Source organism: Megalopta genalis, chromosome 2 (genome assembly GCF_051020955.1).
Source record: "Megalopta genalis isolate 19385.01 chromosome 2, iyMegGena1_principal, whole genome shotgun sequence".
Taxonomy (NCBI): Eukaryota; Metazoa; Arthropoda; class Insecta; order Hymenoptera; family Halictidae; genus Megalopta; species Megalopta genalis.
The window spans coordinates 22,244,488-22,260,507 of record NC_135014.1 but is presented as its reverse complement, the minus strand read 5'-3'; the positions used below and the strand labels follow the sequence as shown (position 1 = coordinate 22,260,507).

The following is a 16,020-nucleotide window of genomic DNA, read 5'->3' as shown; positions in this document are numbered from 1 at the left end:
TAGTATCAAAATTGTAATTTTAGCCAAAATAACCATCTTTGATAGACACCGAAACGCTATAGCCACGTAGCGGAGAAATGCAGGTACTAAACGCTACATCACAGCATCAGAAAAACCAATAAGCTCTTCCAAAATTGTTAATAACTAATTAATTTTACACATATTCGGTCCGAAAAAATTACAGTATATACAGAAGTGTTTAAAGTATATTCTACAATTGTTAAAATGCATCAATCAATTGTAGATTATTTAAAAAATGTTAATCATTAGAAAGCAGTTCGCAAGTTTCGCCGCGATTGTGGCACCATCTATGGTAGCGAATTTTTAAACTAAATTCCCTATAACTCTAATGAGTCGGAAAAAGACAGAAATACTGTGCGACAAGGAGAGAGATAGAGCGGTCTCATGCTACCTACTTTTTGGCGGCACTTCGAATTCCCTGGTAAGTGGTAGGGACATATGATGGGCATGGAGGTATCCGACAAGGACAAACTTATGCGTTTTTCGGAGAGAGAAAGAGACACACATAGAGCTCGTCGGGAGATCTGTAAATTCAATAGATAATTTGTTAATATCTCAATTGTCATTAACAAACGATCAATATTAACTATTGACGAATATAGAATGAATCTTCAGCTATTTTCACGTATAGTTTTTCGTCGGATTTTGTGCCTAATTAAATAGTTATTAAGAATTATTCACACTCATGTTCTTGAATAACCTCAAACGATTTGACAGGTCCACGGTAAGTAATTAATATTTCATTGTGAAGGCACATTTGATGCACTTTTATGATTGAAGAATCTAGATTGAAGTCTTAGCTACAATTCTAGTGCAGTTTTGTGCATATTTGATTTCTAATTAGTTAGTTATTAACGATATTTGGATGGATAACTCATGGTTTACATGAAAGTATTAGGAGCCACAATGAACAAAGTTAGTAGCTCGTTTAGGATATCGCTGTCCTTGTCGCACAATCGTTCCCTCGTTGTTGTAATAGTTGTAATAGTTGCGTAATAGTGCAGTGTATACGACAACGAGGAAACGATTGTGCTTCAAGGACAGCGATATCCTAAACGAGCTACTAACTTTGTTCATTGTGGCTCCTAATACTTTCATGTAAACCATGAGTTATCCATCCAAATATCGTTAATAACTAACTAATTAGAAATCAAATATGCACAAAACTGCACTAGAATTGTAGCTAAGACTTCAATCTAGATTCTTCAATCATAAAAGTGCATAAAATGTGCCTTCACAATGAAATATTAATTATTTACCGTGGACCTGTCAAATCGTTTGAGGTTATTCAAGAACATGAGTGTGAATAATTCTTAATAACTATTTAATTAGGCACAAAATCCGACGAAAAACTACACGTGAAAATAGCTGAAGGTTCATTCTATATTCGTCAATAGTTAATATTGATCGTTTGTTAATGATAATTGAGATATTAACAAATTATCTATTGAATTTACAGGTCTCCCGACGAGCTCTATGTGTGTCTCTTTTTCTCTCCGAAAAACGCATAAGTTTGTCCTTGTCGGATACCTCCATGCCCATCATGTGTCCCTACCACTTACCAGGGAATTCGAAGTGCCGCCAAAAAGTAGGTAGCATGAGACCGCTCTATCTCTCTCCTTGTCGCACAGTATTTCTGTCTCTTTCCGACTCATTAGAGTTATAGGGAATTTAGTTTAAAAATTCGCTACCATAGATGGCGCCACAATCGCGGCGAAACTTGCGAACTGCTTTCTAATGATTAACATTTTTTAAATAATCTACAATTGATTGATGCATTTTAACAATTGGAGAATAAACTTTAAACACTTCTGTATATACTGTAATTTTTTCGGACCGAATATGTGTAAAATTAATTAGTTATTATCAATTTTGGAAGTGCTTATTAGTTTTACTGATGCTGTGATGTAGCGTTTAGTACCTGCATTTCTCCGCTACGTGGCTATAGTGTTTCGGTGTCTATCAAAGATGGTTATTTTTGCTAAAAACAAAATTTACTACATTTATGGCAATCTGTTGCATGTGTCGAAGCTCCACTAATGTGGAGATAATTAAGTTTTTCCGTTCATTTATTTCTACTCTGCTTAACATTTTAATGTACCAACTTTTTTCGTTTCTGCAAAGTGCTGTCCCTATCAATATAGAAATCACGTGGAGATTTCTTTGTTTTCCATCTTTATATATGTTTAATTTTACAGGTCAGAGAATGTAAATTAACAAGTCTTTTAAATATAGTCGATGAGATGTTTAGAATATTTATAGATTGCTTGTAATAGGATTATGATATATTTATAAATTGTTACAAAACGATCTGGTTTCGCAGGTTATTGTATTAATAAAACGTGTATTTAGGATTACTTACTCGCTTTAAAGTACAAACATTGATATTTATATTGTTATTTATACTCAATTAGTGGTACAATAAGTTTCATAATAGAGTAGGGTTATTAAAAAATTGTAAAAGCTGATAATGATGATAATACTATATCAAAGTATTATTGTTTAAGTCTAAGCAATCAATTGATTTTGCCTGGGACGCTTTAAACATGAATGATTACAATGTATGTATATGTATCATTTAAATAGTAATCCTAGTAGTATAGTGGTAATTGCAATAATTTATTATTTTTTTGATGGATTTAAACATCCTTGTGAAAATATGTTTGAAACATAATTGAGGAGTTGGTCTCTAAATAATTGAATCTTTTTCAGTCTGATGAGCAAACAACACGAGAATCTTTTAGGAAATATAATGCGTCTGCAGGAAAACTTACTTATAATTTAAATAATTCTGATAATACACTAAAAACAAACAGAATACAAGAGAATAAAATGTCTTTTGATGATGCTAATGAATCTGATAATTACACTGATGATGAGGATGATGAGTTCGATGAGAACAATGCTGGCAACCAGTCTTTCAGAAATTTTTCAAGAGAAATTACACCAGACTGTTCACACCAGATAGATCAAGTAAAGAAACGAAGCTGCAAAAGTGTGGATAGAAGTCTATCCCTCAATAAGGCTAATAGTTCATATTCCCAAAATCAAGTTCACAAACATCCTAAAAGATCTATTTTCAGTTTCAATATAGTATTAAGCTGTAGTATTATTTTTATTATATTTGTGTACATAATGACATTTACCGGTGAAGCTACTCAGGAAAAGAATGTATCAGAAATTAATGAAACAAATACCATACATTTAGTGGCAGTAGATAAACTATTAGATGAATCAATGGAGATTATTCGAACAAAGTTTCATAACCAGAAGCATAACATTTGGAGTGATATAGCATCTGGAATATATGATTTAGTTATGTATCCTCAGAAACCTACAATCATTACATTGTTCGGAAATGAAGTAGATACTTTGAATTGCTTGGCGCAAATGGTTGCAGATTTGAGCAGCACAATTGTAGGAAGCAATGATTATTTTGTTTTAACACCAACAGATTTTCCAAATGATGTTGGGAGAACTATTAATAAGTTGAGGGCAAAGATTACACAAAAACAAGTAGTAGTAAGTACTATACATATTTGTTTCAATTATGCTATAGTTGTGTTAGATTTAACATCATTATTTCTCATTTTAGGTAGTTCAAGATTTGCTGAACATCAATGCGCAAGCAATGAGAGCATTTCATAATTTCTGTGATAGACAAAATCCGTTGATTAAAAAAGCTATCTATATAATGACAATGGTTGTTGATGGATACAAACCACTCCAAAATGAATTAGCTTTTATTGACAAGCAGATATCTAAACAATTATCAGGCAAAATAGATAAAGATGTTCTGGATCCACTAGTAACTAGACTCACTGATGGAGTGATTGTACCTGTGTTTCCAGAGTCAACTACTACTTTAGATAAAAACGTTTGCAGTTCTAAACTCATAAATAAAAGACTGATTTTTTAAATAACTATAAAATACGATCAAGAGATAATTATAACATTATAATAGCATTAGAAATTATGTACTAAATTAAAAATATACAAACGTCATGCTTGGAATATATTTATGTATTGAATCTGGATTAAATATAATAGCGTGTATATTAATATTCAACTTTATTTTGTTTCGTCAAATGACAGTACAGAAAATCAACATCTTTCGATAATGATACCCGATGGTGATTTGGCGATTTCTACAAATTTTCAAAAAATATAACAACAAGATCAATGCCTCTGGCATAGTTTCAATTTACATTTTTGAACGACACATGTCTTCAGCTTTAAAGCAAAATACAATTAGTGGATTCACATCGTACGTTTCTGTTATTGTATAATACGTCGATCTGCAGTCAATCTGTTGTGAGCGTCTCAAATTGCCAATTTACAATGCGTCTCTGTTGGAATCGGGAACGGTAACCCCCGTCTTCGTTTATACACCAGTGTATAACTTGATACAGAAGAAAAACTTCCAAAAAAATTTTCAAGTAATTAAGAATTCTACAATCAGATATTCGATTAAACAAGTTACAAACCCATCGTTTTCATATCAAGATCCGAGACCTTATCCGAAATTCCGAAGTAATATTCGCATACGTAACAAAGGAAGATCAAGAGAATTCGTAAAAGCGATTTTGTACAATTGAGTTTGATATACAAGGTAAAGCGCAAAAGTTACACCTGAATATCTGTGACGAGTCTTAAAAATATAATAAAACGCGATACATTTTACATTTTGATATATTGATACATCTTCTGTACTTTCAAATCGCAGTGTAGCTATTTAGATGTTTCGTACCTAGCAAATCACTGTGTATAATAAAAGTTCGAGATAATTTTATCACATTTTATTTAAGAATAGCGTGCACAACATAAAATGACAAATTCGTTTCAAATATGCTTATATTCTATTTTGGTAAGCATTTTATAAATTGGCAACAAGTACTCGTACGTACGCACCTTGCTAATAATGGCGCCGTTAGCAAAGTGGTCGATCACGGAATTCTTATAATACAGTCCTTCTCTGTCGTAGTAATTCAATTCAGTAACTAAAAGTAGGTAATATATATTTATATTATCTTGTATAATATAGTATGGTACCGTCAAACCTAAATAATAAATACATTTTATACAGTCACAGACCTTTTATACAGAATGTCCAAAATTTCGTGTGCTGTACAATCGTGATACGATCAATTTATATAATCTTAGAATTTGCTCAAAGTACGAGTTTAACAAGGGCGGAAAAATATATTTCCAAAAACAATAAAAAAAAAATATACATATTGTATACACACATATATATATATATATATAATATATATATAGAGACAAAAATTTTTGTACAAACATGCTTTCTGGAACAAAACTTGTAAATAGAAACATCATTTGTTATATCTCGTGAGCAAAATCGAGTACAGTATCTTTACAGATGTTTTGTTAATTATGAATTTTAACATTTCGATAATAATTTTTCGTACAATTTTTGTCGATTGTAATACACTTGCTGATGCGTCTCGATCAGATATAAATACACTTGATTAATTAAAACAATAACGAGATTGCCAAAGAAATGATAATCGATAATTCGACTGAATTGTTGCTTCGTTTCTTAAGGGCACTCTGTATAGAATAGCCTTAAAATTACAAGATACGTATTTACAGTAAAAAAGTTTAATTGGTCATGTTCCTACCTAGTGTAGTAAGGATGTGAGTACCGCGTTGCGTAATGTTGTCCGTGTTGGCTACGTAGTCGCGTACTTCAGTCGTTAGTGTCTTGCTGGTTGTGCAAGTATTTTTTCTTTCGTAATTCAGAGTCAGTCATAACGTCGTATGAGGCACGAGACTGCCCCGATAGTAGTAAATCGTCTTGATCATTGTTTCTGTACTTATCTGTTGTCTACTTAAGCGCTAAAGATATTTGTTAGCTTTTTTTTTGTTGTTGTTCTCAAAGATGAACTGAACATACTTCGTACTAAATACGTGGTTAAGATTTTTCTGAAAAAAATGTTAAACTGAGCTAATCTTGTTCCAAATCATCTCAAAGCATGAATGAAAGCATCATTAAAATTTGGCATTGATTATTTCGCATACCGATGAACAAATTTAAACACATCGATCGCATGCGGTGCATAGATAAAAAGTAAAAAGAGAAAACCATATGAAAATAACTGTGTACAAAGATTTCTTTTTATACCGATTTCTCATTCACCGAGAGCAGAAAAACGGATCACCTCGAAACATTACTGATATTATTTCTTGTTCATTTTGCGATTACAAACGAATGAAATTGTATATATATAAATATACCATTTTTCGCGTGTCTGATCGGTTCTGCAATTTCAGAAAGATTGTCCCGTTACGAGAACTAGTCGTAAACGCAACGAACGAAACAAATATCGAATCCGGAAATACATTCGGAATTTCAATTAGAAAACAATCGATTAAAACTCGAGGCCTTCGAGCGGCAGCTGGGGTGAATCAGATGCTTCGAACTGAAATTGTTGCTGTGAGTCAATGGTGGGCACAATTCGCGCGTCTTCCTCCTCGGTACCAAAGTATCGTTCGATTATATCGAAGGCCTTCTGATAAATGTCCAAGTTTGGATGAGATTGCAAAAATTCTATTTTGTTTAGGCCTGGAACAGAAGCAATTAATCATAGTATTTCACGCTATGTTCCCATTTTGTTCTTCTATTTTAAGCCGCACACTTACCGAAACATTGCTCAATTAATACCGCGTATTGGTTAATACCACTCTGCATGGCATCTTGTTCTCCAAGGCGAAGGATATTTTCTAAACCGTTCAGTGCAACTTGGACGATTTTAGAGTCCATTACTGTTAATAAATCGCACAACGGAGGAATGCATCTTTGTCCCACGAGGTAACGGATTTGTTCAGGTCTACCACCACTGGTAGCGTTAGTAATTGCCCACGCTGCCTCTTTTCGTGTCTTAAATTCAGCTTTTCCTAAGATGTCGATCAGGACAGGAAATATATGGGCATCGATCACTGCCTGTTGAGAAATACAGTATTAGACGTACATACAATATACAGTACATTTTCTGAGACTATACAAACCTGAACTTGCTGAGGATTTCCTGCTGTGATATTTGAGACTGTCCAGCAAGCCTCTTTACGGACTGGCTCTCGAGGCGAGTTTAAAAGATGCAGAAGACATTGTAGCACAGAACAGTTTAGAACGATTTGTGTTTGTACATCGTCTCCCGTCACTATATTTCCCACTGCTCGAAGAGCTGCGCTTACTACGTTGTTTTGTTGGTGCCTGACGATACAATTGTTCATTACCATGACATACTAGACCTCCTATTTCGAAGGAAGAGCTCCGAGCTAGACTATCGCTGGTTGTTTTCGTAAATACAAAAGTCTTCCTTAAAAATACAACCTGTTACATTATGTTATACAGAATGGAGCAATTAAGATGTAACTAGACCCAAATGGAATCAAAGTTACTCCACTCTGTATACACAAATTGCGAATACTTACATAAGTAATTCCACCAGGCGTATGCATACTCCCGCGTCTATAACCGCTTGAATCTTCTCGTTCGGACCATCGCTTAAGTAAGAGAGAGTCCAGCAAGCATCAGCGAGAACGTCGCCGTCCGTATGGTTAAGAATATGTGCTATAACAGGTAGACATGGTGCGACGTTCTCGAAAACCGGCACCGGATTTTTGCCTCGACAAAGATTTGATAATGCCCATACCGTGTTACGTGTCATCGACAAACGTGTTGGTTTCGAAAGTAGTCTAAAAGGTAGACGGAAGTAAGTCAGCTGGACTACAAAATAGAAAAGCAAGGTCTCTGAAGCCGTTCCTCAACACGTCGTGTGCCGTGTAGAATTTCGTTACTATCATTTTACAAATACTTTAAAAGAGGTGGATAGCGCCGATCACTCCCACGGCATTGAACGTGTTGAGTTTGTACAAGAGTGTTATGAACGAAGTAAAGTCATAATTGTACAACTCGCATCGCACGATAACTATAACAAACTTACTGTAGGAGAGGAGTGAGAATTCCATTGTCTAATACATGGTCTCTACACTCAGGACTATCTCCTGCAATATTGCCCAATGCCCAAACAGCCTGTTCTTGAACGTCTTCATAGTCGGAACTAAGTAATGATATAAAGATGGGCACAGCCCCTGCCTCTATTACTATACGTGTTTGTTGAGACGTACCACTGGCTATATTTGTTAAAGCCCAAGCAGCTTCAAACTGAAACAAGCACGTATAGTTTAATATGATATACACCATTGTAAAATATAGCTTAGAAACATAATTTGAAGTTAACGCACCTGTAGGGTGCAGTTTGAATTATTTTGTAACAGTTCAACGAATCTAGGTACAATTCCTGTTTCTACAACTTCTTCTATCGGTGGATTCGGTTCCCTTGATAACATTCTTCTAAACTTTTGAGTAGCTGCCAATTGTTTTTCCGGATCAGGACTATATAATGCTTGCACCATTTCGAGTGTGATGGAGGCAGATTGCTGTAAGTTGAGAAACAGATATTAACACAAATATGCTCTAGCTAAATGAATCTAATTTATGTTTTAATCTAATTTATCCGGAAATATTACCATTGGCAGTGCTGTGACCGACGAATCATCCGTCGCAGCATTGTCGTCATCGGCATCGATGTTAGGAACATTGCGCCTCTTTGACAATTGTTGCTCTCGTTTTTGTTTCCTTAACTGTACACCTTCTTCTTCCCTACGTCGCCTCAATTCTTGTGAATCCAGCCCCGCGTTTTTGTAACGGTATTTATGTGTAGTTGCAGTTGACATCTGAAAATATACGTCATATATGTATAAAAAACTGTATAAAAACACAAAGCCTCCTTAAACAGGGTGCTGAATATTTATTTATGAATTTTAATAGTATATCGAGCATTCCGTAATGAAAATATCAAACCAAATAGAGTCTAAAACTACCATTTGTTCAGTGTATCCACTGCCAGTTGTATCCATTACCAAAATTACATAAGATTTCGAATTTGTAAAACAGTATTAATAAGTAACTGTTAAATTTGAACCTTATTTACTATAATGTTTTTTTACACAGTGCTGATGCTTTATTAAAATTCCAGAAAAAGATTATTGGATATCCTATTTAAAAAGTTGAAGGTGACCTCTGCATCTTAACTAGAATATAAATCTGTAAGGAACTAATCATTCCTTTATATATCTTCCTTGGTACCGTTTAATTTTCGTTTGATATGTTATATTTCATATACTTAATGACTTATGAATAATTCAAAGTCATTGAACTAGATTTCCTGCTTCGTATAACTCTTGTAGTTCTGTAACATTAATGATGCTAAAATAATCAAATTTAAAGGATCAGCAGAGTATTAGCAAATATAAGTCGCTATTATCTACATTAAATTCAGAACACAACTGATGCAGAGGAATCTGGTGTACACTTATGCCACATAACAGAAATGAATTTTAAGGAATACGCTTTGCACCCAACTACAGTACTAGGCAGTGAAACTTGTATGTAAAACCAGATTCCTTAAAGAATACTATTCTAATCTATAAATACATTCAGCCAATTGCTAAAACAAATTCGCGGCTACAACATAGGATACCATTGATGGATACATGGTACCAGTGATGAGGCAACAAAGTGCAGAACGAAAATACCAATTATGACACGGAACAGGTTGAGTTCAGGCGAGTTTCCTCGGTTGTGTAATCGAGCCGAGAGAAAATGCGTGAATTTTTCCGGGGTTGGTAGACGATTCGTCGACGGGATCCAAGAATACCTTGAAACTGCTTGACAATGGGCTATTGAGGGTTATGTATTAATCGGCGACGATGGTCGGGGCTGAAGTATATTTTCTCGAAGACACACGTTCCAGAGAGAGAGACGCGGTGGTAACCGCATTGCCGAGCAATTCCGCGAATTTATTTCTGAGGGATTCGACCCTCCATAATAGATTAGCTGGGCTAGACGTTCTTGGCGAAGACGAGGAACAGAACGAGTGACGTTCGTCGGAAATGATCTCGATCTTTCTGATCGCGCGCAGCAGTCGTATGATTCCCGGGACGATCTAACGGCAGAAGATAATCGTGGTTCCTACTTACGGCTGTTAAAAGAGTTCGTTCGTTAAATATAAGATTTCATAAAGAATAGCGAAGCGAGCACCGCCACACTTTTCACCTCCTCAAACTACGACAACCGATCGGAAAACCTTGGTCCGTACTCGAACGCGCAAGGAATCACGGGCCACGCTCGCGAAACGCTGATAGGTGCGTTCGAACAGTCATATTTATCCAACTTTTCCAATTTCACTCGGCTAATTTTGCCGTGTACCGAAGACGTTCGGAAATCAACCTTCGAGCATCGTTTCCGCCGAATTGTACGGCGGAGTGTCCCATGGGAGACCAGACCAGAGAAAAGTCGCTTTTAATTCGCAGAATCTATCGAAATCCGCGAAAACTTTTTAATGGTGGTACATTTTGTGCGTTCAGAAAACGGTCGATTAGTGATCACCGGGTTTTTGATTGGCGGAATCGCGAGGCAAGAGACATAGGTGGTGGTTCTGGTAAACCGGGAAACGAATCGGTACTTTTACGAACGCTTACGTGAAAGATGACTACGTGATCCAGTTCTGCAATCGGAAGTCAAGTGTCTATCTGAATTCAAACGTGTTGGCGCTATTGAGCCGAGAAAAACATCTGTAGTTGCACTAATGCTTCTTATTAGTAATGTTTCAAGTTGCCTAATTTTGTTGAATCTATAGGATTTATTTTCACGATATTTTTTTTGGATACATTCGTAAATCCTACATGCTATAGTTCAATTAATGCACAAAATTAATGAACATCAGCATGCTCGAAATTATCAACTTCTTGACCCTAATTAATATAAATGTCTAAATCAGCTGTCACAAAGAATTACACAATGGCATCTGAACATGCAATATTGAATGAGCAATACCTTTGCCAAATATACCAGTAAATATACATAACATCAACGTCTGTATTATGTTTAAACCGTTATTATTATAAGTATTATATACTATTATTAATATTATTATTGCACGCATATTGTTACTGTAACATGCTAAGAATAGAGCGTAATGAAGTCTTGTTTTTTAATAAACTGAATCTATATACTAAATTAATTAAGTAATACATCAAAGTGTCCAAAGTTGTTTATTGGGAGGGTGAGAGAGATAAACAGACAATTGCGGCACGATAGTGGTGCCCCCAACGGGTGTGGCAGATACTCGAGAATTGACGTGTGTTATTCAAATCATAGTATTTTTGATTAGTACAATTCTCTATCTTCTACTATAGAAATTCTAATAGCTTAAAGTTTTCGTTTATTTCTTTCATTTCTTACTTCCATTGTGATATTCGGGATAATTAGGTACCGTGCTGTAACATGATTAATTATTATTATAAATAATTTTCTTTACCATAGATAGTTTCTACAGTTCTATTTTATATTTACATTTATTAGCAGACATTTATTACTAAACTGCAGATCTTAACGTACCTACTTCTAAATCTTAGTACACAAAAATATTTCAAAAAGTTTAACTGGGTTCTTATCTTCTTAAAAATGTGATAAAATATTTATTAAATGTTCAATAAATGATATTTTTTTAATGATATATGTTTAAGTATTAAATGAGTGATAATATCATTTATCTCATCAAAGATAACTTCGCATGAAGATCCACAGTCTATTTATTATAAATTATGAAAGCGATGAAATAAATAAAATAAGCAACTTCTGTAAATTTCTGTGTGATTTTTAATAAATTTTGAACCCAATATGTAGAACTTGTTTAAACAATAAAATTTCGTGAAAAATAAATGCACGTGACCGTTCAGCACAGTTTTGAATATTAATATAAAGTTAAATGTTATAAAATAATTTATTATATATCGTTTATTCAGAGAATAAACAATAGATTTAGGTCAATTTCAGTAAACAAATGACAAATGGAGGAGCAATCGATAATTTTGGAGAATTTCCAAACCCGCGCCGTGTCCGGAATATTCCCCACAACCAAAGGGTGCAACTTCTTGGCGTTTGACGGAGGGTTGAACCTCAATTGAGTAGAAACTCGAGGGGTTGTCTTTTACTTTGCGTGGCAGAACCTTTGACTACTTTCGTGCACGCACAAAACCACCTGTCTCCGCCTCAGGTAAAGAGAAACGAAGGCGAATGATAGTACAGGTGCGGCAATCATTGGTCCCCTCTGTTCAGGAAGCTCCACCCACCTGTCCACTTATTTCGGCTGAAAACACCGTTATCATGTCCGCCGACCAGTCTGTTCCATGGTCGCCATGAGCTTTTCTTGTCGCGTACAGGATGACAGGCTTTGCCTAGTAAACGGTGCCATTAGGCGTCGTATCAATGTCATTTTAGTAACTAAAATAAAAATGGGGATAACAGAGCAGCGGCATCATTTATTAAACTTGTTTACAGTGGTATTTTACACATAAACTTTATGCTCGTGTTTGCAAATATTAATATCTGGCAAAAGTAAAATTTGTTTGCCATTTTTTAATATTTTACACTCGGATGGTGAAGACGGTGAATCCATTTGTACACTGACAATAAACTTAAATTCTCACAGATTTTATTACGGTTCGTAGAAAATCTGATACGTTGAAAAAAGTTGATAAATAAAATTAAGAAATGATTCTAAACATAATATTTTTGTCAAAAAGGTCCGCCGTTTGAGTGTTAAACAGAGTTACTTTTATCACTTGTATTGAATCGTTACCTGCATTCACACCTGCATTCGAAGATTATTAAGTAAACGATTACCATTATTATTTGAAATGGCTCAAGATGTAAAATTGGCTAGGCAAAGAGTATAGATTTATTCCCAGTTTAAATAATGAACTGGTGGGCAATATTTGGATAGTGCTTCTACAAATTCATCGATTGCAAACAAAATATATTCTCCGTCCATTCTGTTTCGAATGTAATCCGAAACATTGACACAGTGTAGTGTACTCTGTCTCGACAAACTGTGAAATGGTTTGAACTTCGAAACTGTTCGAAACGCTTCGAACTTTAAATTGTACATGATGTAACGAGCTGCTACCACGACGAGCTTTCATGCCATTGAAAACTTAACAACAAATGGAGAAACATCGTTAATAGCGTGGTCATCGCACGAAAAACGTTTAAACAATCATAACTGAATGATAATCATTGTTATTATACCGAGTAGATTGCGAGTTTTTTTCAATTTATAGCACGCGCAGATTTTTAAAATACAAATGTAGCTTATTAAAACTGTTCAAGGAAAAAGTGAACGTTAATTTTATCGCTATTTCTTGCAATCGATGTACAACATTGTTATTCTGCATAAAGATAAGTACGCAGATAAAATGTTATTTATAATATTCTTGTATTGCGTTATGGTAAGTTGAATTGTACAAGGAATATTTTTTCCGTGCAACAATACTAAAAACTGAATATACTAAAAACAAGAGACAAATAGAAGCAAACATGCCTCAGGGAAAATCGTTAATTTCGTATCTTTCAAAATTACAATTAGAAATTAATCAATTACGAAGAAAACAAAATATTTAGTTAGCTCTATTAAGTCAGACAATATTAAGTTTCCGTCGTAACTGATTAACATCTAATTGTATTTATGACGATCTTTTAAACACAAACACAAAGATATTAAGCGAGCCTATATTTATTTCGCACAAAATTTCCAAATCGTTGTAATAATTATACAGCAACCATGTCAATAAAAATTACATGATGATAGAAAATAGAAATATTACGGAAAACTGTTACCTAAAAGACACAGCTACGCCAGAAAAATGAGACGAGCCTGTCATTGTTTATTTTCCCAGCTCACTCAGTTTTTATCGAAAGGATATCGGATTTTTTCTCAGCCATTCAGAAACAGAGAGGAGTCGAACTGCTGGAGCAAAGAACAGACCACGGCAAACCCGAACAGAAAGTATTTAGCAGGGCATCAAGGGGTGGACCTAGGAGAGACCTACGAGGGTTGAAGAGCTATCGGCCGTGAATAATGCGCGGCGCCGTCCGTTCCTTAGTCCGTAGGTTCGATTCCGCCTCGGCTGGATGGATTGATAAAGATTAAAGGTAAAGGGAGGTGGCAGGGTCCAGGGGTGTTTTGGAGTTAGGCGACAGAAGTCAGCCAGCGAAACGAATCAGCCGCACACGTATGGAGGGGGATGATGTCATATAGGGGATCCCCCCATCGACGTAAATACATACAGATGCAAGCCGGACTGATGCATCGGGGCTACGGTGCAGTGACGTAGACTGACGCATTTTTGCTGAATTCGGAATGTTCCTGAATCCGCGACCCCTCATCGTACGGCAGAGTTGTGCAGCAGTGCTATTGAATTATTCAAAAAATTGTAATCACAAGACTGTCGATGTTTCTGCGAAATAAAGTTATTTAAGTGAATCGTGAGGAGAGAATGACTCACAGTGGTCCAAAATCCCGAAAACGTAAAAATTTGTATTCTACGGTCTCGTGATGTTCATAATTTACTTACAAAAATTCGGTGGCGCTCGAAGGGCCATAATTATAAATAAAAAACATTAATAACTGACGTTAGAATCAGTGATTTTGTTAATTATTTTAACTTAAAGGTACTCAGCGCATTGAATAACGTCTGTACGATAAAACTGTAAAAAATCAAGAATTAATAACCTAATATTTCCATAGAAAACGAATTTTTGCCACGATTTGGGGAGTGCCGACCATTGTGCGTCGTGACCACGACGTTCCCTACGAAGACGGGTTTGTCAGCGAAAGACGGAATCGTCGGACAACATCCTCCATTCTCCGGCATAGCGTACCATCAGAATCGGCAGTAATCGACTAGAATTCAGCACAGACCGCCCGCATTCAGTATGTATCCCGTCGGATCGTTGGTCGACGAATTAATTCGACGGGACGACACCGTGTGACCGACTAAACGGCACTGCCAAAGCGTCTCCTTAAGGATCGTTCCTTTGGAACCGGGGCCAAAACGCGCTCGTCATCCACGGTGACACCGAGGCGCTCGCTTTATCCCTCCGGGAACAAAGAAGATCGTTACGCGGCTCGCAATACCACGGGAAAGCAACCCGACGAAACGACCATTTAAAATGAAATACAATTCCGGCCCCGGCAGCACCGTGAACGGAGAAGAATGATCGACGCCCGGCGTCGCACGACGGCGCTGCTGCCCCCGCGGAAAATGGAACGACGCTGCCTTAAATTACGAAACGGAGTCGTAGAAACGATTGAAACACCGCCTTTTCTGCTACCGGCGACGAATGGGAAACGGGCCGAGGTGTTTTCGGGTTTGAGATGGTTGGGCGCCAAGTGCTACAACAATTCAGGATTTCCGAGCCGGCTGGATTCGGATGAAAGGAGTTTTATCGGTGCTCGGATCGTCGGATAGTGGATAATTTTTGTTTGATTGAGTTTAAGATCGATGGAGCTGGTTTGCGGTGGTTGGGAGCAAAGTGTTATGCCAATTGTTGCTCTTTAAACCGACAAAGTATAACAGTAGCGAGGAATGTATAGATTATGACTGAAGAGGTTTAAATGGAAGTTTGCAGCAATCGAAGCAATTGAGAGCCAAGTTTTAAGGCAAGTGTACACTTTCGAGCCGACAAAGTGTTTCTTTTTCCACTGAATCACTAATAGAGAATATATAAATTGTAAGTTTGAGATCAAAATTTGAAGTGGTTATGTAGGTAAAGTTGATTTGAGATGGTTTGCTGGTTTGATGGTGCCGACAAAATGGACCTTTTTCTATTAAATCAATAGTAGGATAAGTATAGATTGCAGCTGTAAAGTTTGAGATCGAAATTTCAAGTAGTTCTGGTAAGAAATTAAGTACTCTGATACTTAATTGAACTCTTTGAGTACAAATAACAGTAACGACATCAAGACTGTACGCCTTAAACTAGAAGTATAAACATATAATTGAATTACGCCCATAATAAAAGATCAGGATATTTAATTTTTCTCATTACTGGAATCTTAAATATAT

At 36.0% G+C, this 16,020-nt stretch overlaps 2 protein-coding genes across 5 annotated transcripts; one reads left to right on the top strand and one right to left on the bottom strand.

The window, feature by feature from the left end:
- The first annotated feature begins 1,951 nt into the window (after nucleotides 1-1,951).
- On the top strand, nucleotides 1,952-4,085 carry TORIP (Torsin interacting protein). Of its 2 annotated transcripts, XM_076518740.1 has the most exons (4): nucleotides 1,952-2,219; nucleotides 2,345-2,582; nucleotides 2,734-3,543; nucleotides 3,617-4,085. In XM_076518740.1, exons 2-4 carry the CDS (start codon nucleotides 2,568-2,570, stop codon nucleotides 3,938-3,940), a joined length of 1,149 nt encoding a protein of 382 aa, XP_076374855.1. In that variant the 5' UTR covers nucleotides 1,952-2,219; nucleotides 2,345-2,567; the 3' UTR covers nucleotides 3,941-4,085. The 2 variants fall into 2 exon arrangements, with proteins under 2 accessions (XP_076374855.1, XP_033326419.1); XM_033470528.2 differs by lacking the exon at nucleotides 2,345-2,582.
- Nucleotides 4,076-10,360, bottom strand: Kap-alpha1 (karyopherin alpha1). Of its 3 annotated transcripts, none has more exons than XM_033470828.2 (8): nucleotides 10,090-10,360; nucleotides 8,578-8,784; nucleotides 8,293-8,487; nucleotides 7,992-8,212; nucleotides 7,480-7,743; nucleotides 7,054-7,258; nucleotides 6,688-6,988; nucleotides 4,076-6,610 (listed from the first exon to the last, which is right to left on the bottom strand). In XM_033470828.2, the coding sequence occupies exons 2-8, from the start codon at nucleotides 8,782-8,784 to the stop codon at nucleotides 6,417-6,419; spliced, it is 1,587 nt and encodes a 528-aa protein (XP_033326719.2). In that variant the 5' UTR covers nucleotides 10,090-10,360; the 3' UTR covers nucleotides 4,076-6,416. The 3 variants fall into 3 exon arrangements, with proteins under 3 accessions (XP_033326719.2, XP_033326720.2, XP_033326717.2); XM_033470829.2 differs by lacking the exon at nucleotides 10,090-10,360 and adding an exon at nucleotides 9,768-10,074; XM_033470826.2 differs by lacking the exon at nucleotides 10,090-10,360 and adding an exon at nucleotides 8,932-9,746.
- Nucleotides 10,361-16,020: the final 5,660 nt, after the last annotated feature.